General features: G+C 45.0%; 1 protein-coding gene across 1 annotated transcript in view; it reads left to right on the top strand.

Annotated features, from left to right (window-relative positions):
* Positions 1 to 27,330, top strand: part of LOC148517457 (macrophage mannose receptor 1-like) — a 273,872-nt gene that overhangs the window by 34,366 nt on the left and 212,176 nt on the right. The window contains exons 3-4 of the mRNA XM_088478603.1: positions 8,647 to 8,820; positions 21,522 to 21,683. Coding sequence (XP_088334729.1) covers positions 8,647 to 8,820; positions 21,522 to 21,683 — 336 coding nt within the window. The remainder of the gene's footprint in view (positions 1 to 8,646; positions 8,821 to 21,521; positions 21,684 to 27,330) is intronic.

Genomic DNA, 27,330 nt, shown 5'->3' with positions numbered 1-27,330 from the left:
GGAATCGGTATGAAATACCGCCGGCCGCGGGGTTCGATTCCCGTCAGCGGCAGCCCGACATGAGCAGAGTTCGGAGCAGCGGAAGCCCGACAGCGCTGGAAATCCCGATCGTGGATAGGTGAGTATCTACTAACCTAACCTAACCCCCCTAACCATAACCCTGCTTAGGGGTGCCTAACCCTAACTTCCCCCCCAAGTGCCTAACCCTAATCCCCCCTCTAAGTGCCTAACCCTAACCACCCCCTTCCCCGCTGCCTAAACCTAAGTCCCCTGGGGGGTGCCTAACCCTAAGTCCCCCCCCGGGGGTGCCTAACCCTAACCCTCCCTCCCCTAGCCTAACCCTAACCCTCCCTGGGGGGTGCCTAACCCTAAGTCCCCCCCGGGAGCCCTAAACCTAACCCTCCCCCCCCACGGCTGTCCGCTCACGGCGCCCAGCATCACTACGATCGGGATGCTGGGCGCCGGTCTCCTGGCGTCGGGGAAATGCGGGCGTCTACATCTAGATGCCCGGCATTTCACCCTTGCCGGGATATGACAGTCGGGAAGCCGGCTGCCGGTATTTAGCCAGTCGGCTTCCCGATTGCATACCGTTCCTGAAGCCAGGTGATTGTGACTACAGGCACTGTGCTAGTTCCTGACTCCAGGTGATTGGTAATTACATGCAATATGCTAGTTCCTGATTACAAACAATTGGTGGTTATGTGACAGGCACTGTGTTAGTTCATTATTTAAGGTGATTGGTGATTACAGACACTAGGCTAGTTCCTGGTTCCGGGTGATTGGTAATTACAGGCACTGTGCTAGTTCCTAGCTCCAGGAAATTGGTGATTACAAGCACTGTGCTAGTTCCTGACCCTAGGTGATTGGTGATTACAGGCACTGTGCTAGATCCTGGTTCGAGGTGAATAGTAATGCATTAAGTCACTGTGCTATTTTTTGACTACAGGAAATTGGTGATTACAAGCACTGTGCTAGTTCCTGACCCCAGGTGATTGGTGATTACAGGGACTGTGCTAGTTCTTGCCTCCAGTTGATTGTTGATTACAGGCACCATGCTATTTCTTGGCTTCTACACTGATAATTACTGGTATTGTCTGGCAGTTGATGATTAAAGACACTGTGCTAGTTTCTGGTATAGTTTGGTAACTACATCGACAATTACAGATACATTCCTTTTTCTGGGCTGGTACTGCTAGAAAGAATATCAGTTCCAGGTCAGTTTTAATCTGCATTGTATATACCAGTCTACCCACTGATATACTCAGTTGACACAAACAAATGGTATTAGGTAATTTTCCAGTGTTCATTTTGTTGGAAATGATGTGTGTGCAGGTGTTGATATTGCAGTTATATAGGCACACAAAATGGGTGTGGTCACAAGGGGTGGGGTCACTTAAAATGGAGTGTGTCAACAGGACACATATACCCCTTTCTCATCACTCTTAACATTCCTTTCCATATGCACCTTATATAGTGTTCGCTCTAGCTCCGGCGGCAGGCAGGGCGCCGGAGCTAGAGAGGGCAACCTTTTCATGACCACGCCCAAAAAGGGGGCGTGGTCATGAAAAGGGGGCGTGTCTATAAGACGCGTCCCCTTTTCGTCATACTTGGGGGCGTGCCCGGCGCTTACGGACATGCCGGGCAGCCCCCAAGCGCTGCAGAAAGGGAGAATAGATGCCGGGTGCATGCGCCCAGCGTCTATTCTCCGGCGGTGACCGGGTCACCGCATGTTTGTCCACCCGCGGGACACTGCGTCCCGCGGGTGAGAACGGCACCCGCAGGCTGTGAGGGCAGGGCGCTTTTTGCCCTCCTCCTGGAGGGCAGAGTGCTTTTTGCCCTCCAGAAGGAGGGCAGGGCGCCGCGCCCTGCTAAAGCAGCCTAGCACGAACACTATTATATAGTGCCTCCAGTAGCAGTCCCCCCCATGCAGTACCCCCTGTAGTGGTCCAGTAGTGGTCCTCCTATGCAGTGCCCTTTATATAGTATATAGTGCCCCAAGTAGTAGTCCCCCCTATGCAGTGCCCTTTATACAGTGACCCCAGTAGTAGTCCCCCCTATGCAGTGGCCTTTTATATAGTGCCCCCAGTAGTAATCTCCCCAGCAGTGGTCCCTGATGGAGTGCCCCCAGTAGTAGTCCCCCCAATTAGTGCCCCCACTAGAGGTCCTCCCAGTGGTGCCTCCTGTAGTAGTCCCCCCAATTAGTTCCCTCAGTAGAGGTTCCCCCCAGTGGTGCCCCCCGTAGTAGTCCCCCCGATTACTGCCCCCAGTAGTAGTCCCCACGATTAGTTCCCCCAGTAGTAGTCCCCCCGATTAGAGCCCCCAGTAGTAATCCCCCCTATTAGTGCCCCGGTAGAGGTGCCCCCCCCAAATACACAGCAAAAAAATAAAATAAAAATAAAACTTACCTGCATCCACGCTCCTGCTCTGGCTCCCGCCGCTGCCACCGTCCGCACATCGGCCCTCCCGGGCTGGCGCGCTCTGCATTATGGGAGAGACATCATGACGTCTCTCCCATTACCCACTGCAGGAGCCGGAAGGCGGAGCTCATGAGTGAGCTCCAGTCCGGCCTTTGCAGTGGGCGCTGCAGCAGTCACTCTCATTGGCTGCTGTTTAACACACATATCGCCACCACGCTGGCGGCAATGTGTGTGTTAGAATGCCGCGCTCTCCCTGCCCTGGTTACGCCACTGAGTAGAACACTCCTCTTGTAACATTCCCCCTCGTTACAAGCTTCTCCTGTCACAAACATTTATATAAAGCTTTGCTGTGAAACACATTGGGTTCAACACATGAAAAGGCATTAACATGTCATTTGTGTCACAATATTGGTTTTTAGATCAGAGTCTGGACCCGTGGATGGGGTTGACGGGCTGTAGCAAAATAGTGGTGGTATAATCAGAGTTCTACTAATGGGGGTGACCAATGTGGTAATGTCTGTACCTGGAACAAATTGAGTGGAGCTCAATTCCTTAGCCCAGATAGAGGAATAAGAAGCTAGAACCAGTGTTTGAGAACTCAGGGGACAGCACAGCAAGTAATTTAGGTAATCGGTAGCCCAGCTGGAATCGGCTGCTGCAGACCAAATATGAGAACTGGGTCATTGGAGCTTAAATCCTCAAAGATTAACTTAAATTCAGCACCCAGTCACCAACAACCATATTGAATGTTTGTAGCACGAATGTCAACACTCTAGGAAAGAACCCACAAGGCAAAAATTACCATTGATAGAAGTACTGATGGTATGCTGAGTAGTGAGGTTGGAATTGAAGACTAACTTGCAGACTTGGAGTGTACATGAACCGGGCCCAGAGATAGGAGCAGCCAGTCAGATTGGAACTGCAGGCTTGAACCAAAATGAGATTGGAGATAGCAGAAGCCAGTTGAAGTGGGACCAGTGAGAGTATCAGTAGTAAAGCTGGACTTGAACCAGTACTTGAACACAAGCTGGTAAATGAAGGCTTGGAAGCAGCATACAGCACATAACTGCAGAGTTAATGAAATATCTCAGAGGCAGCATCTTGCAGAACTCCAGCAGTGTAGGTCAGGTAGTGGATTGGAGTTAGCACTAACTCACTAGTGAGTGAGATCACTGGGCAGAATGAGCCATATTGTTTCGACAAGGTGCTTGTGTCAGGTACAGACTACAATACGGCACTCTTGTCAGAGATAGGCTGAAGTGGTCATGTGAGCACAAGAGACAGGTAGAGACTGGATATTAGTTAGTGCTCACCTGATAAGAGACAACATGGCTGCACCCATGAACCTCAGGAAATGGATTGACAGTGCTCTGGAACAGGACAGCTCACCTTGGTAAGCATTGCCTAACAAGGTAAGAGGTAACAAGGTAAAGAATATGCCATGGTTTTTGTGACCATGTGACTTTAGCTTGGCCTTCTTTGATGATACTTTAGTAAAATTCCTTTTACTGATAGCATGGGCCATTACAACAGTTTCTTGACTCACCAACTTGGAATTGCTGTCTACTATCATGATTTTTTATGTTTTTACACTTACGGTTTTTAAATGTTGAAAAGTCTCTTTGCCTATCTTGGATTTCCATTCACACCAATTAGGCTTTAACCATGGCTTCTAAATATCTTGAGGCTCACTGGCTGCAATGTTTGCAATTTCCCCATCATACCTCTTTGGTGGTTTACTGATATTTGGCCTTGCAGAAGATCTTTTCTGTGGTTGAACTTCAACACTGCTAATCTCTGACTTAGATTTACCTTCTGCTGCTGACATGTCCAGTGACACATACTTGCTCTGCATATCAGCTTCCAACTGTTCTTCAATTTGCATTGTTTTTTTTAAAATAACATCTCGTGAGTTAACAATCTTTCTGGTATTTGGATTCCACAATCTGTAACCTTTGCTCTCATGGTAATAGCCAAACATGGTACATGTTTCTGTCTTTGAATCCAGCTTGTGACTTTTCTTTTTTGGTATATGCATGTATGCAGTACTTACAAAGGTTCTGAGATGTCTTACACTTGGATTTCTCTTCGACCATGCCTCAATATGTGTTATGTCCTTTAGGACTACTGCAGGAAAATGGTTCTTGAGATACACTGCTGTGGATCCGGCTCCCTCCCAAAATTGCATTTCCAGGTCTGCAACCTTTAACGTACATCTTGCTCTCTCTACTAGTGTACTCATTCACTGACACCGTTTTGCTCAGGAGTATAGGCAATGGTCAATTGTTGCTCTATTCCATATTTATGAAGAATTCTTCCACCTGTCTGTTGAGATATTCTCCAACATGATAAGATCTCAGAGTCTTGAGTCTGCAAACTGTGATTTTCTACAATTCTGCTTAATCTGCAATATTTTTCACCACTTCAGTTTTTTACTGATGAAGTACACATTTGTCATCCTTGTGAAGTCATCTATAAATGTCACAAAAATCTGTATTCACTCAGACTTTTACTTCCATTGGACCACACACACACACATCTGACTATACTATTTCAAGTTGTTTTGTAACTCTGCTTTTTTATTTTGGAAATGGCTGGCTCCTTTGCTTTTCTGCAAAACAGCTCTCACATATGTTATTTTCTTTATCAACATTCATGTGACCATCCTGCTCTATAGCTTTTGAACACTGTCACATCCAAAATGACCATATCTTCTGTGCCAAAGTTCCAGTGACTCCGACTTTGTTGTTATCATTGCGTAACAATGCTGTGTATCTAGGAGGTAAAATTGCTGACATCTTGTGCCTATAGCTATGATGGTCCCGCTTTTGTTTCTCACAATGCACTTTCCTTTAGTGAAGTGAACTCTGTGGCCTCTCTGTTCCAGTACACTGATAGCGATAAGATTTGTTCCCATTTCTGGTACATAAAGCACATGTTGGATCTCTGTGAATTTTGTTCTTGTTACAATTTTTAAGCATGCTTTAATTGTTCAATTTAGTTGTTATAAGAACTTGATTGCCAATACCTTTGATAGTGATATGGTTACATTTGGTTTACTTAGTGAACCATTCCTTATTGCAGCTGAAACGCTTTGCTGCACCTGAATCAATAAATCTTTTTTGAGGTTGTTTGTAACACTTAGAGCTGACTCATCTTTGTCATTGCATTTCTAGCTTTGGATAGGTTTCACATTCTTTTATTTGGACTCATTTTCTTGTAACCTATCTTGTGACAATTAGAACACTTGAACTTAAATTTTCTGAAATGTTCACTTTTTGTATGTAATGCAGTACTCTCAGCATTTAGATCAGAGGTCATACATTCTTGAAACTGTAATAACTTTGCTCTGACTGTGGGCCTGATTCAGAGCCACTCGTAAGCGGCCGCTCGTTTGCTCCGAGCGATGTTCGCACATCTGCGCATGCGTATGGGTCGTAATGCGCATGCACCAACCAGTCATTGCGGTCAGAAATCGTGTGTTCGCAAAATAACGAGTGCCTGCTAATTTTGAGTTACAGGATGAGGCGTTTGTGGGTGGTAACAGGGGAAGGTGCTTGAAAACGGGGAGTGGAGATCAGAAAGCAGGCGTGCTTAAAGGTCAAAACGGGCATTTTAAGAGTGTGCATAATTAACAAAGCAGCGTCATCGGCCACGTCACTTGGTTGTCTCTTAGCCTGAACTGTTCGCATGATTGCAGTAGGAAAATCCAACCACAAGCACTGTGAGCAGTTCAGACGCCTTTCGATGTACTTGATTAATCTAATAAATAGCGGAGATGACGTATGATGCGAACGGCCAGGGGGCGTTTTTCCAAATAACAAGCGCATATTTCGTTCGTTCGCTCGCTCGCTCAGACATAGAGGCGTCAACAGACCGCAAAGAGCGAGCGCTCTATTTAAATATCTGGCCCCTTTTTCTGAATGAGCGAGCGCAAATAGCGTCCGGCTCTGAATCAGACCCTGTGTCTGTTGTTAACTTTGCTGTGTTTCAAGTGTTAAGTTCTGCAGCATTGCTGTAGCAATCTCTTCATCATCCACTTGCACTCCAACAGTTATGTAACAATTATGTATCAAATTAACTAAGGAAATAATTCTTCTAGCTTATATGTCTTGAGACAATATGCAACCTTATGCATGGGTGTGAGCCACTTGAAGTTTTTATACCCAAATTAAATAATTATACCAGAGAACGCATTATTATTGCTTACAAATTTTATATATTAAATAATATATTGATTTATTGTACTGAAAATGTCTCATTAGTACTCATGCTATAACAAAAGAGAGAATGTTTGATTGTATAATGTACACATTACAAAAGTTATTCAGGTACTGTAAATTATAATACATTCATCAATTGATGCCTCATTGCTGAAATAAAGAGGTTCAAGAACATTGCCTAATTAAACAGCCTTATGAATGAACATTGACTGAATAGATAATTGGTAGTGAATCTCCTAATTATTCAAAAGTGTATAAACACTACAACATTGCATGGTATAATCACCTCATGGACAAAATAGTAGTGGAGTTATTAAGCAGGTGGTGATGAATCACATCTCAAATAACCCCCTGCTCAACAAAAATGTATGCATAACAATTAATCATAGAATTCAACAATAAAGTATATAATTCAGTGAGTCCTTATGCAATAAGTCAATGGTAATTATTCCAGTGTGAATTCAATATCTCTTAAGTTAGCTGTACAGTTTATCACAAATGGCTGTATAAAAAAGGACAACATAATTAGCAAGCATGAATGGCAGCAGCTAATAAATGATTCTACTTTACAGAGTATATAAGCATAATATATAATACTGTATATCTGCTAGAGAGGCAGCTGCAGCGTACTGATATCAGACATCTGAGATAGCCTGATGGAAAATAGAAGAGTCCAGGATAAATAATGTGTCTCTCCACTTCTGCTTTCCCTTGTCTGATGACATCGAACAAGGGATGAGAGAGTGCAGAGCACAGACCCCAGGAGAAACAACAGTGAGAGCGCTTTCGCTGTCTGGGCACCCAGCTGTATCTCTCCCATGTTATCATTCCGGCATGAGGTCAACGGCTTAGCCCAGATGAAAGAGCACTAAGAAGGGGACAGTAAAAGTAACTCCAGTCCACAAGTCCGTGGAACAAAGGCTTCAGGAGTGGTGTGTCAGTGATGCCGCTTGGAACAAGCAGACTGAAAGGGATGAACATTTCGCCTGTAGGCGATCAGGTATCCAAGCCTACAGGCAAAACACATGTCCTGTTCGGTGTCGGTCAGTATCCTAACCCTCTCCCTACCCTTAACACTCCCTTCCTGATCCCTAACCACCCCCCTAATACCTAAACCTAACCTCCCCACACCTTAGTCCTAACCCTCCCCCTAGTGCCTAATTTTTAACCCTCTCCCTAACCCCACCACTTACCTTTGGGATCCTGGCGGTCGGGATGCTAATATTCTTACAAGTGTGGTGGAGTCAGTTCTGCAAATCATCAAATAGGTTTTTAATTGATGCACAAAACACTTTTTTGTTTCTGGTTCCTCTCCCAGTTGTGTCACAGTTGAGGCATGTCAGTCAACAACTTGCTTCTTGTTGTTGGGAAAGCGATGCCTATATGAGTAAAATGAGAATAGGGTCATCCAACTGTTCGATTTGTCGTGATCTTTGAAGATTTTTTTATACTACATTTTTTTTTAGAAATAATTTTTCTTCCTTTGAAAGGCAGGTTTAATCTAATCTTTAATTGATCTGGGATGCTGTTATTAAGACTCTTCACATTGGTGGAAACCTCTTGTCTGGTCTGGGTAATATAACTTTGTTGCACTCTACTGCCAGGTCTCTCACAAAAAAGGGAGTAAGACATGGGTCAAAAAAGGATACAGGACCATTGTCTAACAGAATTAATTTACATTCATTGACATTGCTGCAAAAGTTGCCTACTATCAACAAACCCAAGTTCAGTCTTTTTGTGTAGGGATCATTCTGAGGGGAAAGTTTATGTAACTCAGCATGTATCTGTATTCCAATATATGCTGTAGGGAATCAACCATTATGGGATAGATTAAATATATTTAAAATGATATTTATAGGAACATGATAAGACTTTATATACCAATTACTTTCTGTTTCAGGCCAGTTCTATTTTATTAATGAATGAAAATGTCCATTTCCTGTTAGGCTATTCCTTTATTTAATATTATTCAAATCAACACCATATTGTAATATTATATTCCACAGAATTATACACTCTGAAGGGAAATGCTAATGGTCAGCCCTGCGTCTTCCCCTTCAAGCATGACTCCAAATGGTATGCGGACTGCACGCTTGCAGGAAGAGCTGATGGAAGGCTTTGGTGCTCTACAACTGCAGACTATGACAAAGACAAGTTATATGGCTTCTGTCCATCTAAAGGTAAGTGTAACTATTATATGCACTGATGCTATGATTAAAGACTGAGATTCACATATTTATACTAAGACGATAAGGAAAATTGAAGGCCTTACTTGTGGAAGATGATTGTATGTTTGCATACATGTCAGATCTGTCAGAGCCACTAACTTAATGGTCACAGCCAAATCCCATGTCTTAGATTTCTCATTACTTGCCTTGTGCCAAGGAAGTTCCTATAATAAATCAGCACATGCCAACTGTCTCTGGCAACAACCATTGGGGGACAGGAAAATGAAAAGAATTCCATGCCTACATTAATAATACCAAACCCTGATGGTGAGTAAGCAGGCAAAACAACAGCCAAGATCTGCCTGGCAAAGAACAGTACTAGCCAGAACAAAGCATTTATGTCAAATATTATGCAATACATTATACTGGAGCCCCTTAGCCATTTGAAACGTATTGTTTTGTAGGGGTGGGCATCGACCATCAATGGTTGCAGCCATCAATGGTCTATGACTGTGTTAGATCTTTCTCTGGTGTGCATTGTCTCCATGAAGTATGAATTCCTTCCTCCAGGTGTCGCTAGGCCCCTGGTTATGTGATTTACTATTCTTGATAGTTCCATAGGTGCTGCTATTCCAATTTTGTTCTGTGACCAGGGGTGATGTGGTTTACAACTAATCACCATTATGTTATTGCTCCTGACACCTGCCTATTTAGTCTGCCTATTCCCAACACTCATTGCTAGATCATCAGTGTTCTTTGTCTGTTCTGATCTACCATGATGTTTCAATAATGTTTCTGCAAGATTTCTGGATCCCTGTTCTTGTGTACACCAATGTTCTGGACTTTGTTTTGCTATAAACTTCTGTGAGCTTCTGTATCTGCCAAGTTAAAGGAACTTCTGCCATTCACCAATATTACTGGACTTGTTTCATGTACTGTACTTTTGTTCCTTTCAGCTCCTGTTGCTATAAAGCTAGTTGGTCGCGCAGGTCAAAGTCGACACAATTCCTAAAATAATTATTGTTGGTGTCTATGGGGGTCATTCAGACCCATTCGCGAGCAAAGGACGCTCGCAAACGGGTCGATGTTGCCCCACTGTGCTTGCGCACGATGGAGGGAGCTTCATCGTGCGCATGTGCGAGACCCAGACTGCGACAGCCAAGCTGTCGCTCCGGGTCTCGCACCAAAGAGGGTGTGCTGTCGATGTTGATTGACAGCACGCTCCCTTTGGTGGGCGTGCTGGGGGCGTGGCTGCCAGATGGAGGCGTTCCCATGGGAACGCCTACCGTCTGAAGCCGGCCCCACTAACATCACTAGTGATGTCAGTGGGAGTGATTTTGGCTCTGATAGAGCCCAAATCACTCCAGGGCTTGCGGCAGCGAGACCCTACCGCAGGGTCTCCGTTGCAAGCCCGATGGTCGTGATGGTCTTGACCATTGTGACCATCATCATGGACGCCCGCATAAGCTGTGGGTGGTAACCCACAGCTATGCGAGCGTCCATGAGGACGCTCCTAAAACAGGTAGGAGGGCCCTGATTCAGAGCGAGCGCTCTGGTCAGAGCGTTCAGCTCTGAATCAGGCCCAATGTAAGGAAGTGATATTGTCTACATACACAACATTTAAAGTACAGGAAATATGTAGCTACACGGTGCACAGGACGGTTGGAAAAATGATTTTATTTTAAAACAGGATTTTTAATTCAGTGTTTAAAATGAAAACTTCAAGTAACACAGAAGAAAAATATTTAAAATAAAGAGTGTGATAATAATGTTATAAAATAGAATTAGATCACTGAACATGATTCATTATGTATATCTAGTTTGTCATATCACGTGTACACTTCACTAAAGTGAAACTTACTATTTTCTATTAAGTTAGCACAATGTAACATGAATGTCTTTGCAGACTATTATTATGTCTGATATTGCAAAGGATGATTGATGTTTATTAATACTTCACTCTAGTGAATCTACTACATTAATAACATTGAATTGGGTATATAACTGTTGTTTACTTATAACACTTTGAAACATGGCTTCACCCAGGTTAGTTCTATGACTATAATAAATCCAAACGTAATGGGTAACTGGCCAGTGATTGAGCCATATGAGTCTTCTTAAATACATGCAGTGTATTGCCCAATTAAAATCGGACTACAATTAATATATTTTAGTCAAATAATCCCAATAACAGCTAAAATGGCTGTTTGCTATACAGAGGAGATTAGCAGAGAGTGGAGTATTAGGGATATATACTAAAAGGAGAGCTTTCAGAAGTGGAGATGTTGCCCATAGCAACCAATCAGATTCTACTTAACATTTAACTAGTACTTTCTAGAAGATAATAGCTAGAATGTGATTGGTTGCTATGGGAAACATCTTCACTTCTAAAAACTCTCACTTTAGTAAATTTACCCCTATTAGGATCAGTTTGACCCAAGGATATTCTTCCCACTATAGGGTCTTAGATGATTATATTCCCTGTTAATTTACTACACAAGATATATTTCCTCCTATTGTTTTGTGAACAGTCTGTGTATTATTGTCAATTGCTATACCCACATATCCCCGTGGGTTGCTTTCGATAAAGGTGAGTGAGCCTATGAATAGAATATATAAACACTACATCATATGCAATGTTTATTTATTGTATTGAATAATACATCTTACAATATTGCTAAGTAAAAGAAACATTGTAACTACCTAACGTTACATTGAAAACAAGTTCCGCTCATCAGCACACTATCTGGTGTGAAGCTATGCGCAAAAATGGCAGGATTAAGCTGCAATGAGCAATCATAGCACATAACTATAGCGCTGTTATAAATTGTATGGCCTAGCAGGGTTGAAATAATTATAAAGATTCTGGGCACCTCTCCCCGCGTTATGTTGTTGTAATATATTCGGTTAGTATGTGCAAATCAGACTGTAATTTAGGAGGAGAGAAGCTGTCAGTGTTTCGAGTAATATTAATTGCATAGATAGCACACACTGATTTATGTATATAACTCACACAAAGTCCATGCAGTGATTAATAATGAAATTGCTTGTACATATATATTTGTATTATATCAAATAGGGCATCCAGGGCCGTAGCTAGGGTAATGCGACCAGTGCCATAGCACAAGGCACCGCAGGGCATGGGGCGCTGTTTGGGCCTGTCAGTTTTCCTGTTTCTTATCATTCTCTCTTGTAGCTTCCTCTTCTTTTATCCCCAGCATCTCCTGTCCTCCCCTATCTCTTCCCCGGCCCTTCCCCATGAGGCCATGACCCTTTTTCAGGTGCACTATCATATGTCCCTATTTAAAAAATGGGAGGGGAGTGCACCAATGCTCTCTCTGGCATAGGGCACCAAAAAGTCTAGTTACGGCTCTGAGGGCATCATTGCTACTCATCTTATTCAAATCCCTGTACGTGTAGATTTTGCTATAGTAGCAAGCTTAGCAAAAGATACATTTATTTTATTATAATATAGTAGTCATAAATTAGACAAAGAAAAATTAGCAAGCCATGGTTGCATGTATAAAAGTCTATGCAATACATTAAATGTGGTATAATGTGGTGAACATGAGATGATTTGAGCAATCAATATTCTATAAGATTCTGTTCATTTAGATTACATTGTCTTGTCGACACATCTATTTGGGAGTGCCACAAGCTGACAGGCAGAGGTACTATTGGTTCTATTGACCCTGGCTACATATTCAGGGCCGCCAAGAGCTGCACCGAGCCCAGGTGACAGGGGGCGTGACCTAATCACGCCCCCTTAGGAAAAAAACAGAAAAAAAAAACATTGGTGGGGGCGCTGTGAGCCCCTCAGCCCGGTGCACAGCCAATGGGGGGCATGATCAGCGTGAATGCTCCCCCTGTAGACATAGGAGACTGCTCCAGCTGCTGCTTAGCAGTTGAGAGCAGTCTCCCATTGCAGCCCAGCACACAGCAGTATGTGCTGGGCTGCTGTGATGTAGAAGAAAGGTGGGCAGTGCTGGACCTGGGCTCCCGCTGGGCCCCTCCAGCAAGCCCGGGCCTGGGTGATTTGTACCCGCTCCCCCAGCCCCTCGGCGCCCCTGTACATATTAGGTATAAGCACATTTAACAACAGTATTAGACAACAGCATTCAGAAACTGGGCTGTTTCATAGACGGACGCAATGGTGATTTGCTTCGATGGTACCTATGTTTACACTGTTTCACGTTGTCGTACCGATATGAGAAGGCAGTAGTGGGCGTCCCTAAGCTCAGGTATGCTTTGGAAGGCATTTGCATATTTTAGCAACTGCATTCCATGAGAGTATGCAGTTGCGTTTGCATTACCGCCCCCATCTGAATCAGGCCCACTGTTTTGACTACCCAATGGGAATGATTGGAAGTAACCCGGCTAATTGAAATCTATGGGTGAAGCTCTGATTGGGATCATGGGAACAGCTATTTCAGCCAATCGTCGCTCCAACCATTGACTTAAATAGAATTTACAGCGACTCCGATTTTTCATTCGTGAAGTACTGTACTTAGGGTCTGATTCAGACCCACTCGTGAGTGCTGTGCGCTCACAAGCAGGTCGACGGTGGGGACTGCACATGCGCTGTGCGTGCTGCACGCGTGCGCTAGCCCCGGAGCGAGTGAGAAATTCACTCGCTCCGGGGCTCACAACAAACGGGGCGGCTGTCTAGGTTGATCGACAGCTCGCCCCAGGCGAGGAGGGAGGGTGGCTGGGCAAACGGAGGCGTTCCTGAAGGAAAGCCTGCCGTTTGTGGGCGGCCCTACTGACATCACTCGTGATGTCAGTAGGTGGACTTCCTGCTCTATTAGAGCAGGAAGTCCACTGGGGCTTGCGGGAATGAGACCCCTACCGCAAGGGTCTCGTCGCAAGCCCAATGGTCGCAATGGTCACGACCATTGCAACCATCACCTGGCCGCTCTCAAATCTGTGGGTGGTCACCCACAGCTTAGCGAGCAGCCAGGAGGCCGACTTCTTTTTTTTTTAAAAAAAAGGACGCCCTGATTCAGAGAGAGCGCTCTCAACGAGCGTCCGGCTCTGAATAAGGCCCTTAGGGGGTCATTCAGACCTGTTCGTGAGCAAAGGACGCTCGCAAATGGGTCGATGTTGCCCCACTGCGCATGCGCACAACGGAGGGAGCTCCGTCGTGCGCATACGCGAGACCCGGAGAGCGACGGGCTCTCCGTCGCTCCGGGTCTCGCACCAAAGGGGGGGTGCTGTTGATGTTGATTAACAGCACGCCCCCTTTGGTTCCCATCTAATGGGAACGCCTACCGTCTGAAGCCGGCCCCACTGACATCAGTAATGATGTCAGTGGGAGTGATTTTGGCTCTGATAGAGCCAAAATCACTCCTGGGCTTGCGGCAGCGAGACCCTACCGCAGGGTCTTCGTCGCAAGCCCGATGACCATCGCGACCATCATCATGGACGCTCGCATAAGCTGTGGGTGGTAACCAACAGCTATGCAAGCGTCCATGAGGACACTCCTAAAACAGGTAGGAGGGCCCTGATTCAGAGCGAGCGCTCTGGTCAGAGCGTTCAGCTCTGAATCAGGCCCTTAGTTACAGGGTTTTTTTCAATTCCAAGCTCAGTTTCAAATGCTCTCTTGCTGTTTCAGCACCCTGGCCAGCTCCTATATAGCTTCTCGGGGCAAGATTTTATTTCTGTAACTTGATTCACTAAAATCATCATTGCCCGGCTCCCTTTTGTCACAGATGAATAGTTCATACACCTGAACCTTCCTTGATTAATGCTGTATAGAATAGTGAAAACCCCATCAAAATCCATCAAGTGGTTCAAAAGATTAGCCTGCGTTTGGGAACCTCTGCTTTAACTGCTACCTCTCTTAAAATATAATTACCTCATCTCAAGGCGAATGAGTAGTTTGTTGTTGTCAGACTGCAAAGGTCGCATTAGTCTGGTTGGTGACTTCCTGGTCATTGTGGGGAGGAGAGATAAAAGCTGAAGGCTACGTCCGATGTGTGATCCTATGACTGCAATCTAAGGAGTGTTTGTGATATGCTTAATATTCAAGTATATATATATATATATATATATATATATATATATACTGTATATATTGTAGTGAGTGAGAAGAAAAGAGTTATCACAGTGAATAGTTGCAAATAAGAAATTAAGTATTGCAGGCAGCAGTGTTGGTATCAAAACTTGCATAATTTTCCAAATTCCCATATATATGGTTATTAATGTTATATAGAAATGTCTCTCAACAAGCATTTAAGCATAGATAGTCCCATGTGTGGGGCTAAACATGCCCCCTGAATGGCTCTCTGCATTGCCAGCTGTAATCTCCCTAAAACTAGTTTTCAAAAGTAGGCAAGTATGATTTGCACTTACCGTAAAATCCCTTTGACATATTTATTTTTATATATTCTTTTAATTGTAGTCTCTGGCTGCGATTCAACTCACCCCGCTGTTTAGTAGTACTAAAGATTTCTTCTAAAGTGCCGGAACGTGCTGCTGTTTTCCAGCTTAGCCGCAAGGTCGCGGCTCAGCTGCATGGTCGCGGCTTAGCGAGGCGCTAGCAGCCGCATGGTTGGCGCTTTAGTTGGAGAATGCTGGTTATCATGACTAAACACCCAAGTTAAGTCTTGAGAGCCGGCGTTCTCTGACTCAACTACTTCCCAGCAGGGTAAACATCGCTGTTAATTTGAATAGCTCTGGGAGCTCCCTTTCGGCGCTATTCAATTCATGCCGAATTGCATTGCCCCCTCTGTGTGCATTTGGGTATTGCCTGTGTTGCCAATATTATACAAAGCTCTCTAAAACTGTTCCATGGCTGATCTTTGTAACCAGTATCTGTAGCTGGGCCTGGAAAACATAAACCTACAACCTCCAGGTATAAATGATGCAATATTCATCTGTATTAAATAAGAAATGCATATAATACTAGTTAAAATTGAAAAGTCTAACTGCAGCATATTGTGTTGTGGGTGGGGGGGATATGTACTAACCCTTCTAAGGTAAGTGGAGAAGTTGCCCATAGCATCCGAACTAACATTTATCAGGTACATTCTAGAAAATGCTAGCTATCAGATGAATGGTTGCCACTGTATGTACTCCATTTGTCCTCTTTAGAAAGTTTAATACACCTCCCCTATGTGCTTAGGGCCTGATCATAAATGGACGCTATATCGATATTTATGCAGATTGAGTGTTTATTTGTCATTTTGCATACATGTAAGAATGCGCTGCACATGTGCAGCGATTGCATTGATTTTACACTCACATAGAGGTTTTAATCGCAAACTGCATGACAGATAGTCAGAGTTTGGGGGAGGTAACGGGGGTGATTTGAAGAACGCAGGTGTGTTGGACCATTTAAACACTTTTTTTTCTGGGCGTCCATAAATTAGCCACTGCACTCTTGCTTGCTGCAGAAGAGCCCTCTATGTGTCTGAAGATCTCCTATGTCTGTTTCCAGTTTTGTGCTTAAACGGCGGATGTGAGATGTTTTCAGTGGTCAAGTCTTAGTGCTGAACGATGAGTGAGTCATTAGTATATTTTTAAAATTGTGATCTCTTAGAGAGCAGCTACGGTTGCATTTGCTTGCATCTCTCAATAAGGCCCTTCATGTGGAATAGATAAGGTTTTTCCTGGTAGCAGCATTTGCAGGAAAAACTGACACAGGAATTGTCATTTGAGCTGACAACTTGCTGGCAAGGAGCTCTTCGCATCTCTTAAGATCTGTGTCAATTGGAAAGAAAGACATTATGTACAACGTAAACCTAGGATCATGCATGGTTGCCAAAATGTAGTGCTCCAATTGGAAGATCTTGACAACTCTTTGGTCCTGGTGAATCAAATAAAGAAGTTGATTTACAAGTCCAACATACTTAGCAAAATCACTTCATTTAATCTCCTCCTTCAGTTTCTCTAACTGCTTTTCCAGTAGTTTTATTAAAGGAATCACCTGACTCAAGCTGGCTGTGTCTGAACTCACTTAATTAGTTACTACTTCAAATAGTTTCAGTAGCATGCATGAAACAGAGAGTATTCTCCAGTGTGCTGAGCTAAGGTACATTCCCCCTCTTCTCCCTATGTTATGGTTTGTTGTGTAGGCTTGTTTTTGATGGCTTGTTGCTGTTCCTCAATTCACTGAAGCATATAAAGGGTGGAATTCCACCTGGTCAATACCTCTTGCTTCAGTTGGTGGCATAAAAATGTAACTTTGCTTGTAGCCACTGCAATCTTCTACATGCGTTTTCTGAATGCTAAAATAGTTCTGAATTTTTTTAGGGTGGCCAAAACATGGGATGTGTTCAAATTCACCCAGTTGAAATGCTCTCACACTGTTACATGTATTATTGGAAAGGACAAATCCTGAAGACAGTCCTAGCAGGGTAAGATGCTATGACATCTCTGAGTTTTCTAACAGGGTGACATCAGTATGTTTCTTCTTGAAACCGGTGATACAGAGAGTTGCCTATCTGTGAATGAGCTGTCATTGTGTTATATTCTGCTGCTAGGCGATACACCCACCCAGTGGGCTGTCACAGTTATGTAATCTTTTGTTTGACCAGTTCTGCTTGTCTACTAGTTTTCTTTTAACGTCCTGGTACAGATGATGAATTGCTGTTCTTGTGGAAATTCAAGATGGAATTTGGTAGCGGGGACACAGGGCCTCAACTGTCATAAACCACATGCATTGATGGCGGATATTGAATTGAGATCTAATGCTAGGATAGCCACCAATGCTTCAGTCATCCGCTGTTCAACTGGATGGCAGCTTTCCTACTTGTTTCCTTTTGCAAAGGATTGTTTCACAGTCAATTGTTTAAAACTACTAGTCTTATTGGTCCTCTTCTGTGATGAAGATTCACCCCTGGCAGCAGCAACAGCCCTAGCGTGCAAGGATTCTTCTGGGAAATACTGGATAGGAGAGGAGTCAGTTAGCCTTTGCAAATTGGATGCAGGAGGACTACCTCCAATCATTAATGAGGATATTAGTGATGAAGGTGTTGGCAGTGAAGGTTGCATGAGCCAGTATCTAGCTGAGAGCTAGGAGCTAGCTGATGCTGGACTGTTTGTTATTAATTTATCAGACTTTTTCAGCTTTTTCCAAAAACTTTGCATGAACTCACTGCAAATGACTTAATAGGGAGGAGGTTCCTAGGTGGTTAATGTCCCTACCTCTACTTACTTTGGCTTCACAAATGGTACAGATGGGCAGACAAATGTTGTCAAGATTTGGGTAAAAATGTCTATTGCCCAGGCATAACAATGGCCTTCTATTTATCATGGGCAAGAACTGCTGACACTGGTAACTGACTGACTTTGACACAAAAAACATCCTCATCAGCGTCAGATGCACAAATATTGAACCCACCTTGGGGCACTTCCACAGTAGCATCCTCAATTTCTATGTCACCATCTGTAATTGTGCTGCTCATCCCCACATTTGCAGAGGGTGCAGAAATGGTAGAAGGAGGCTTCTCTAACAGTACAGTGTCAAATGTCAGGGTTGAGGATGTTTATGAACTCCTCTGGGTAGTGGACTGCATCATCCATTTGCACTACCGAGTCCACAGACCTGTACTCCATTTCTGCCCATTTGACAAGTTTTAAAGTAGAGTGTCATTAATGATGGTAGCCATTTTGTTCTTGAGGGTCAGAATGGCATGCTCACACAGCCAGTAAAGGACTTTTTTGGATATCAGCAATATCAAGGTATATCCTGGCTGTGAGGTCTGCTAGGGTCTTTACTACTGTGCCTAGGCCTGCAGGGATGGTCACCTTTCCCTCAGACTCAGGATAATCCCTATACCATATTTTAAGTAGGAGTTTGAAGAATTGCCCAGCAGAGGCACTGCCCCTCAAGTGGATCATCATGTTCTTCCTAAAGGAAAGAGTTTCCAGATGAGGGACCACAGATATGACACCTTGACACATGCCTTACATCATCAGCTCGAGTTCCCCTCAGAACTACTGGCAGAGTCTGCCAGAACTCTTCAGCTAGCAACACAGATACACCTCCCATCACTCCATCGTTGACTGTGATGTCTTGGAGTGTTCTGCTCAGTGCCTCAATATCCCCCTTGTGCACCTTGATACTCTCATCCCAGACAATGAGCTTACAATTCCACAGCAGCAGCACTTAAGCCTTGTTGCTTTGTCCCTCAATCACCTTGGTCAAGATGAAACATTTAACCTCTTTTCAACCCCTTAGGAGTTGAATTTTGAAAAATCCCTGCTTAGTGAGTGCCTACGTCACGGAATGCATACACTCCCTGAATGACATGTTTCTAGGTCCAGGGGTTTGGGGTGGGCGTTGATGAGTCAGTGAGTCAGGACATTTGACTTTATAGATTACGATCACAGTGCCTGAACACACAAACAGTGCGTCATAGTGCCCCTATATATTTTTGAGCACACAAGCTTTATAATTTCATTTTTGTTTGTGAACACACAACAAACTGCCTCACAGTATAAGCAAGGTGGCACCCTAATAATGATGTAATATTTTTTAACACACAAGTTTTATATTAAAATTTCTGAACAGTGCCTGAACGCACAACAAACTCCCTCACAGTGCCCCTAGTATAAGCCGAGTGGCAACCTAATGGTAATGATGACGTTATAATAGGGTTTTATAAAAAAAGTGGCCCAGTAGGCTTTTTCAGTAACACGGGGACTGATTCAGACCTGGACGCTAAGCCTCGTTTGCTCGCTACGGGTTATTGTCTCCCGTCTGCATATGCATCAATATGTGCATGCGCTAGTCACTCACTGAGCTCGGGAATTGTGCGCTCATAGTACACACTGGATGCTACTTTGACTGACTGATAGTGCCGTTTGTGAGTGGTAACATGGGAAGGTGCTTGTGAACAGGGGAGTGGTGCTGCGAACGCAGGCGTGTCTTGGCGTCAAAACGACATTTAATGGGCGTCCATAATTAGCATGGAAGCGTCATTGTACACGTCACCTGGTTAGATTTCAGCCTGCAGTGATCGCAGTGGTTGCGGTGGGGTAGAGTCTACCTCAAGGGCTGCGTGCAGCTCCGATGGTTCTCAATGGTACTGGAGATGACGTGAGAAAGAAAAATGGGCGTCTTTACACCGGCTTACGTTCACTCTGCTGTCGCTCTCTAAGACATAGGGGGCGTCCTTATGCCTGGCTGTGCGATTGTGGAATTTGCATACCCGGCCCCTGACGGCAGCGAAAGTGCGCAGCTTAGCGTCCGGGACTGAATTGCCCCCACAGTGCTACAGTACACCCCTATAGTGTTTTTGTGCCTTACAGAGCTGCAGTAGCACATGGTGCCTCTACAGTGCCCATTAAACACAGTGCTACTAATTTATTTATTTTTTAAAAAATGTTCCCTGGTAGGATTTGTTTTTCGTAACAAACAACCACAACACAGTGCTGAAGTCCACTCCTATGGCTTTTTTTGTCCTCAGAGAGCTGCGACCAGCCCACACTATACACAGCCCCTGCCTTCAGTGCTCCTTATCTGTTTTTATTGTGTACAAACTAAGTGCCCCTATACTACCCACACACTCACCCTCAGTCTCCAGTGTGAAATGGCACCGGATAACGAGGGAGGGACTTTAATATGTAATCCAAAACACGTGGGGTCCGATGCCGGTAAGATGAAGTTTTGCCTTGTTTTCAGATCTACGCAAGTTGGGAAGAACCACGCCCTGGCTCGCTTTGACTCGTAACCTAAGTTCGATTGTGTTCCCACACATTTCGACTGTTAATAATAATTAATAATAATTATATTGTACTGAGCATTAATGCTGTAGACAGCATTGAAATTGATTCAAATAGTTATTTGAATGTATACATGTACAAACAAATCATTTCACTTACTTTATTTATAGATCAGAGTTAAAGTACATTTAACAGACTATAAGGAGGTGCATTGATCTCATATGGGCTTGGGTAATAATATTATTATTATATTTTATTTATATGGCGCCACAAGGAGCCCGCAGTGCCATACAAAGTACATAAACAGAAACAGTATGAATAAAACAATGAAAAAGTGAGTCACGATGCAACACATGGCAGGACATGGACAAGGTTTATAAACATTGCTGCAATAGTAGTCATAAGCAGGAGGGCAACAGAACCCAAAGGTTTGGTGCCATTGTTGGTAGTGGGGATGAGATGATGGTCTAATTGAGGGAATTAAAAGCACATAATGGAAGAGGGCCCTGCTCGTGAGAGCTTACTGCCTTAAATAGCCTGCCAGATGCAGGCACGGGCCCGATTCCGGCAAGTCATCCTGTGTAATCATTAACTTTACATCAGTCACCTTACTTTTTATATTTCATTAGCCATTAGTAATCCCTTTGCTGTGGACGTCAAGTGGGGCTTTCGATTCTGTGTGCCCTATGTTGTTGCTAGTATATGCATTTATTTGGGTTGGGTCTAGGATCCCGACAGTCACAGTGCCGGTGGTCATAAAACCGACAGTGGCATCCCGATGGTCAAAATCCAGATGGATTTTGGTAAGTATTCTAACCCAAATCCTAACCCACCCCTCTGCAGCCTATCCCTAACCGTACCCCTAGTGCCTAACTCTAACCCTAAATCTAACCCTAATACTCACTGTCGGAATCTGTCGGTATTATGACCATCTGTATTTTGACCATCGGGATCATGGCCATTTCCCATTCATTTGGATATTTGTAATTCTTAATCTGCAATCCATCAAAGTCTTAGTAAAATCTATTATTTTTTCTCAGCTATCGATAACAATTGGTGGACAACAGATTCTGTTACCGGTGTCAATTATCAGATTATGGAGGAATCGTCCATCACTTGGTACCAGGCGCGGAAAAGCTGCCGACAACAAGATGCCGAGTTACTAAGTATAACAGAGCTACATGAGCAAGCATACATCTCAGGTGAGACTCGGGTGGAAGCAGAATTGGTGGGGTCACATCATATCTTCATGAACAGTTCCCTTCAAGTGATTCTCATACATATTGGGTCAGCTCTCAAAATGGCGGGCTCCATTGTATACAGGTCATACTTGTATACTCTATTGGGTTATTCAAAAGATTTTCAAAATAGAGTTTTCCTGGATTCCCGGAATAGCAGGGTACCCTTCCACTTCCTGCCACCATTTAACTTGTGCAAAGAGAAATTAGTGAATGTGTATTTGCAGAGCTAAAAGTGGGCATGTGACTGTTTCTCTAATTCAGTCATTAAACACAGTGCTGTTCCTTAACAAAATAGTCAAAAAGGCCAGTGCTACCTTTACTATAGGAGACAGCAATCAGGATAATAGTAGTACAATACATAAAGCTGCAGCACCATACAGGAGTAGTCAAAACATTGGTCCACTCTGGTTACGCCATCACACTTGCATACGTTGCCATCATACTTGCATACGTTTGAAAAATGGAACACATTTTCTTATCTTAGATGTTTACCAAAACATATTCAAGTTACAATTATTCGAGTAAATAGTGCAGACTATCAGCTTTAATTTGGGGTATTCACATCCAATTTGGAGGAAGGGTTTAGGAATTACAGCTGTTCAATATGTAGCTTCCTCTTTTTCAAAGGACTAAAAGTAATTGGACAAATGACTCAAAAGCTGTTTCATGCAGGCCCGGGCAGTGGCACACGTTGGGGGCTTTCTGAGTACCTAGAAACCCCCCCTGGCCGCCTATCCGTCACCGCAGCTGACCAATTGCTTTTTGTTTGTTTTTTTGGGAGACTGTGAGCTTTGTCTCCATCTCCTCAAAGCTCCAAAAAGGCTGTTAGTTATGGGAGCTGCAGCTCCTCGTAGCTGCTGAAATGACGGAATCTAGGGGAGCTGCTGCAGTGGCACACAGCTCCTCCCATGGGCCTTTGAGTGCACTCCTCCATTAAAACAGCTGCAGGCCGGCCCATTACGCCAGGAATGCAACCGCGTATGGCGCCAAGTTGTAAGGGCGTCATCTGAGGCCCGCCGCTGTCTCCCACAGCCGCCAGCATTACAATGAGTCACACTGACTCTTTATTTGCCATTACGCACCCAGTGCCGCAGCCGCGGCGCTGCCTGAACATCAGCCCACACACTAAATGACAGGGCGGGCACGGACGGAGGGGGAGGAGTGGTCACTCTCTCTTATCCTCCCTTCTCAGCTCCTTCCCCCTATAATTACACAGCTTAAGAGTCTGTGCCGGCTGGAGGAGGAGGGGCTTCGCTTTCCTCTCTCCTCAGCTCCTCCCCTTTCTGCATCACAACCCCAGCTTTCTCTCTCTCTAAGGCCCTGCTACTGCTTGGACGCTGGGGATCTGACGTCACGATCTTGTGACCGTCCCTGGCATTAAGTCCAAGGTTAGGGGGAGCCATCCATGTGCTGCAGTTTTGGCCCCAGGTAATACAATTTAACTACACTGTATTTGTCATGCACTGGCTGTCACACTCTTCCTGTCATCACCCTGTCCCTGTCACCCATTGCTCATTCTCTCCCTGTCACCCACTGCTTTTACCATCTCCTGGTATCACCCTCTCCCTGTCATCACCCACTCTCTGTCATCCTCTCCCTGTCACCTACTGCTGTCACCCTCTCCCTGTCACCTAGTGCTGTCACCCTCTCCCTGTCATCTACTGCTACCCTCTCCTTGTCACCTACTGCTGTCACCCTCTCCCTGTCACCTACTGCTGTCACCCTCTCCCTGTCACCTACTGCTATCAGTCTCCCTATCGTCGCCCTCTCCCTGTCACCCAGTCCTGTCATCCTCTCCCTGTTGTCACTCTGTTCCTGTCACCTAGTACTGTCGCCCTCTTTCCCTGGTGTCACCCACTTCCTACCCCGTGCTGTCGCCCTCTCCCTGTCACTGAGTGCTGTCACCCTCTCCCTGTTGTCACTCTTTCCCTGGCGTCACCCTCTCCCTATCCAGTGCTGTCACCCTACACTAGCATTGGGTCTCCCAGAGGATGCGGGACCCAAAATGGGCACCATGGGAGAAATGGCCACCGCACTAACAGGAGTGGGGGGCCATGCAGGGGGAGGCAGCACAGTCTGCACAAGTGCGGGGGACCCGGGCACTGCGCTGAACGGGAGTGGGGTGGGGCCAAAAGAAGTCCCCACAGTGGCAGGGTAAAGAGGGCAGGTCCCGGAAGCAGCAGTGGGGGCAGCTGCAGGCACAGCCACATCCGAATGCGCAGAGGAAGCCAGGAAGGATGCTGCGCTGAGAGCAGGAGCCAAGCCCAGCACTGAGGAAGCGGAGGCACCAGGTGAGAAATGGGAGGGGGGGAGCCAGGGCTCAGATGCACAAGCAAGCCGCAGCCCTGAGGGTCCTGGAGAAATAAGCTAGGCGGCAGGGGGGCGGGGTGGGGAGGCGACCACCTATGATGGGGCATGATAACCAAAGGCGCAAACTAAAGAAAGCGCTGGACACAATACCAGAAAGCATAAAATGACAGAAAGTGCAAGGCACGATACTTATCAAAGCATCTCCAGAACAAGAAAGAGGCTGAACCCATGTAGATCCACTACTATATATAGACACTTTATATACACCCACAAAAACACTCATTGGCCGGACAACCAACACATGACCCAACCATCCAGTTAATCTATCTAGTAAGAATGCTGTCAAGCCAGCCAATCAGCAAAAAACCCAGGACTCATCCATTCTCAAGCCTATTCAGTTTTCGCCTAACAAAAAATAAGTTTGTTTTGAAAGTATTCCTTTGCAGTATATATTGTGAATTTGGGGCACAGTGTGGCATATACTGTGAATTCTGGGCATCGCTGACCCAAACCCAATTTTTTTGGTAAGCGAACAGGGGGCGGGGTTTCATGTGAAAAGCTATACACATAAACCAGTCGTGCCATTATAGTAAGGTTGAATCGAAAAAAATGGAAATCTCCATAGTGAATTCCGGAGGGGTGGGCAGGGTGTTTGAGGGGCTACACCTCAAAAGCTATAGGAGGTACCAAGCTAATGAGACCCGTCTGTTCTTCTGTGTTTAATTACAAAAAACCTGTGTAAAAATAAAAAAAATGGCGTGCCCCCCCCAAAAAAAACAACAACCAGCACCGGGCTTTGGAGACCCAGTACTGGTTGTGCTAAATACTGTACAGGGGACAAACGACGTAGGGGTCCCTCGTATTAAGCACAACCAGTACAAGGCTTTTCAGAACCAGTCCTGGTTGCCAAAATAAGGGGGACAAATGACGTACGGGCCAGTACTGGGCTCTGAGCCGGTCCTGGTTCTGGAAAAACAGGGGTAAAAATGTGTAGGGTCACCCTGTGTTTACCAGAACCAGCACCGGAACCTTTCTAGCGGGGCGGGGGATGCCACAGCCAGGGGAGCTCAATCACTGGGCGCCCCAGCCAAAGCATAATCTCTGACCGCTAGTCAGCCCAGGTTGGGGATCCCTGGGGAGCTGGGGACCCCCCAATAAAGGGGTTCCCCTCTCCAGGACACCCCAGGCTGATAGCCCGGGGCTATCCCCGGCAACCCTGGCCGGTGGGTGCCAGGTTGATTATGTAAAGTGTGGTGCAATTAAAGTTAAAATGTTGGCTTTTGCTGTGGAACTACAATTCTCAGCAAGTCTCCCTTGCATGCTGGTACTTGGAGAAACACAAAAGTATCAGCATGCCGGACATTACGTGCCCGCTGGTAACTGTAGTTCCACAGCAAAAGCAATATTAAAAAAACACAGAACACACCCACACACACATGCACACGCACACACACACACGCACACACTATCTCACATAGTCACCTATGTATCCCTGTAGCCAATATGTCCTCTTCTCTAGTAGATTATCCAATGGAGTACCTGTAATAAAAAATCCATACTCACCTCCTCCTATGCGTGGATCTGTCCTCTATGTTCCAAATTATGCAATCCAGGGTCTTGGCAAAAAAAAAAAACGCTAATACGTGGACCCTCGTATATTGGTAGTGTCCGCCGTGGGATTTCAGTACAGAGATCCTGGTGCAGAGCGCTCATTGGCTGAGAGAGGCAAGCCTTCCGCCTCTCAGCTAGTGAGCGGTTCTCACCATTGACTTCATTGGTGAGAACCGAGAGCTCCCATTTGAAAAATGGCGCATCAGTACCTTTTTTTAAATTTAAAGATGGCTGCCACGAGCCAATCACGGCTCGCGACGTCATCTCCCCGCCCCCTCAGCTGGCTTATATAAAGCCAGCTACAGGCACCGTCCAGCCAGTCCATCGGCCAGGTAGCTGAAGAAAGAAGACGCCGGGAAGTCCTGGATGAGCAGCAGCAGTGAAAAAGAGCTTAAATGCTGCCGCCCTCCAGGTGAAAACACAGCGGAAGTCCTTGGGGAAGCGGCAGCCATGAATAAGAGCTTAAAGGTTGCCGCCCTCCAGGTGAAGATGCAGATAAATAAAATATTTAAAAAAAAATGTGTGTTTGTTTTATTTTAATATTTCTTTTGCAAGGGTACTATAGGTACCAGCAGGCCCTTAATGCCCCGCCTGCTGGTACTTGTGGTTCTCCAAGTACCAGTATGCTGGGATGCCGGCTGGGACCTGTAGTACTACTGCAAAAGACAATATTTATATTTTCATATGAACCACACTACACAATCAACCTGGCACCCACCGCTCAGAGGTGCTGGAGATAGCCCTGGGCTATCAGCCTGGTATGCCCTGGGGGGTCCCCAGTTCCCCAGTGAACCCCGGCCTGGGCTGACTAGCGGTCTGGGTTAATGCTTTGGCTGGGAGTGGCATTAGCCCCTGCTAGAAAAAGTCCAGTGATGGTACTGGATAATACGGGGGAACCCTACTCATTTTTACTTCTGTATTTCCAGAACCAGATCAGAGCCCAGTGCTGACATGATCTGAAATTTCACAAAACCTATTGAATTTCTGCCACTCAAACATCAAAAAGCATTAAGGCTGACGTGTTCCTTGTGTATGTGTGTATTCCAATGAGGACACAATTCTGTGAATTAGCAACTCCACCATTTTGTGAGTGACAGCAATCTCACTCTGTGAGAGTGTTGAATCTGCAGTTAACCACATGGTATCATGGCATACCATATCTGTATTATGCAAGGAACATGCCCATTAAGGCGTCAGCCATAATGAACCTAATTCCATTGCTTTTTGAAGTTTGAGTGGCAGAAATTCAGAAATTATATATATATATATATATATATATATATATATCCAATGAAAGAAAGGGCACTCAGAGACGACAAAAATCCGTGTATAAACGTTCAAACGTTTTCAGGGACACAGCCCCGTCATCAGGAACATACACATACATTTGTACCTTTTGCCGTCTCTGAGTGCCCTTTCTTTCATTGGATTGCATTTTCTCTATTGGGAGCACCGGAGCCGGCAGACTGTGTTACATGTATGTATATATATATATATATATATATATATTATATACAGTATATATAATGAGATGTTTGTAGAATTTGTAGCAGTGGAAATGTTGTAACAGGGATTTAATGTGGATTAAGGGCCTGATTCGGACACTTTAAGAGTGCTCGCTCTGAATCAGGGCGTTTTTTTTTTTCCGGCCTCCTGGCTGCTCGCTAAACTGTGGGTGACCACCCAC

Source organism: Taudactylus pleione, unplaced genomic scaffold, assembly GCF_031769625.1.
Source record: "Taudactylus pleione unplaced genomic scaffold, aTauple2 ptg000216l, whole genome shotgun sequence".
Classification (NCBI taxonomy): Eukaryota; Metazoa; Chordata; class Amphibia; order Anura; family Myobatrachidae; genus Taudactylus; species Taudactylus pleione.
This window is presented reverse-complemented; position numbering and strand designations above follow the sequence as displayed.